General features: G+C 58.1%; 1 protein-coding gene across 1 annotated transcript in view; it reads left to right on the top strand.

Annotated features, from left to right (window-relative positions):
- LOC104528543 (ankyrin-1-like) overlaps positions 1-1,930 on the top strand; it is a gene marked incomplete at its 3' end in the record, with an annotated part of 20,263 nt that overhangs the window by 9,412 nt on the left and 8,921 nt on the right. Inside the window, 3 exon segments of the mRNA XM_029086106.1 lie at positions 1-34; positions 601-699; positions 1,368-1,466. The exon segment at positions 1-34 is cut by the window's left edge and continues 101 nt beyond it. Of these exon segments, the coding sequence (XP_028941939.1) occupies positions 1-34; positions 601-699; positions 1,368-1,466 (232 nt within the window).

Raw genomic sequence — 1,930 nt, 5'->3', positions numbered from 1 at the left:
GAACCGTGGAGCCAGTGTCAACTTCACACCCCAGGTGAGTGCAAAGTGGGAAGGCTGCTGGGATGGGTACTCTCGAAGGGGGTGCTGTGCCTCCTTTCTGTCTAGGTGCAGCAGCAGCTGCCAGGGTGTGCTGGTGAGGTGGAACCATGCAGAAGGTAGCACACTGGTGCATGTCTAGGGAGTTGCTGTTAATAACAAGTGTGGGCCTTTTCTACTATGTCTTCCCCCCTGTCAGATGCAACCATGCATCCCTGGAAGCTCTTGGGACATATTGTGTCCAGGCTGAGGGAGAGCTGGTGCTGTCGCTGTAGGGCAGAGCTTATAGCCCCTGCAGTTGGCGTGACTCCTCCAGTCCCATGGGTGCAGCCAGATCTGTGAGCTGGCACTTTCCTGCGAGCTCTGTGCAGCTTCTGTCCACAGCCTTTAGCTGCAGGCAGGAGAAGGTGCTGACCCTCCCATCCTGGTGAAACAAGCTGTCCCTGATCAGGGATTTAGTTCTCCCCTGCCCTCTCTCCTTTGTTCGCCTCACGCCTCCTGGCAGCCCCGCAGCAGGAAGAGAAGGGTTTGTGCCCTCTAACAGACTGTCCTTCCTTCTGTCAGAATGGGATCACCCCCCTGCACATAGCCTCCCGCCGGGGCAACATCATCATGGTACGGCTGCTGCTGGACCGTGGGGCGCAGATAGAGACAAGGACCAAGGTGAGACCGCTTCTGAATCACCAGCAAGTACACGGGCCATCTCCCTCCCCAAGCTCCTTACATCCAGGGAGCACTGCCATGCTGCACTGACCAGTGCGTACCCCGTGAACATCTTGCTAGGTGTGTGAGGGAAGGTCCCTGGTGCACTAAGGGGATGGGCCAGGTTTTTCACTGGTGTGTGTAGAGGTGAGAGGAGGCTGCATGGCTGCAGCGTGTGTGCCCTGGGGGGCTGAGGGCAAGCTCAGTTTTGCCTTATTTTGCAAAGAAGTCTAGAGTCCCTGTTTCTCTCCTGCCTGAGGGGAGCCGTGCCCTTCCTTGCCCCTGCTGAGCCCTTGAACCCTTGTCCTGGGTTTGGTTAGGATAGAGTTAACTGTTCACAGGGAACTGAGAGGGAGCTGAAGAGGTTGTGCCATGAGGTACCACGGTTGGGGAGCAGGTCAGGCGGAGCCGTTTGGTTCCGTGTATCACTTATGCTGTATATTCTTTCATTAGTATTGTACCTGGTGTTGTTTGGTGTCCTTTCTCTCTTCCTTACCATTCTGGTAACTGCTCACATCTCCACCCGTGAGCCCTGTTCGTTTACATTTCCCCCCCCCCACAACATCAGAGTGAGGGTGGGGGGTTAGCGAGCCTCTGTGGTTAAACCACCACAACCCTTCTCTCCCCAGGATGAGCTGACCCCTCTGCACTGTGCAGCTCGCAATGGGCATGTGAGAATTGCAGAGATCCTGCTGGACCACGGGGCTCCCATTCAAGCCAAAACCAAGGTACCCATGGGACTCTGTGGGGCTGTGCTTGGTGCCAGGTCCTAGGGCAGCACAGGGGGGTGACAAGCCGTGCACAGTTGCTGGATGCTGCCCGTGGCTGGGCTGGGCCTTTTTTGGCCTGCCAAGGGACAAGGAGCTGCCTGACCTCCTGCTCCTTGGCCCTAGCGGGAGCCCTTTGCCCGAGGGTTTCATGCTTCAAATGGACCAGCTCTGAGCATGGGATGGCCTGAGGACAACCTGCCCCATGGCAGCAGCTCTTCAGGCCATGCCCTCTGCTCGACATTGCTCCCCTGCAAGTCTTAGTGAGGGATTTTGGGGCTCCTCTCCGGTAGCACCGTGGAGAAGATGCTGTCCCTTCTGCCCCAGAGTTGTGGCCAGGGGAGCGAGGCAGGGTCTGGGTGGGATGCCCGGTGCCCCTCCTGGCCCAGCCCTGAGGCCCCGCTCCGCGGTCGCAGAACGGCTTT

Source organism: Antrostomus carolinensis, unplaced genomic scaffold (genome assembly GCF_000700745.2).
Source record: "Antrostomus carolinensis isolate BGI_N321 unplaced genomic scaffold, ASM70074v2 scaffold9057, whole genome shotgun sequence".
In the NCBI taxonomy this organism is placed as follows: domain Eukaryota; kingdom Metazoa; phylum Chordata; class Aves; order Caprimulgiformes; family Caprimulgidae; genus Antrostomus; species Antrostomus carolinensis.
This window is presented reverse-complemented; position numbering and strand designations above follow the sequence as displayed.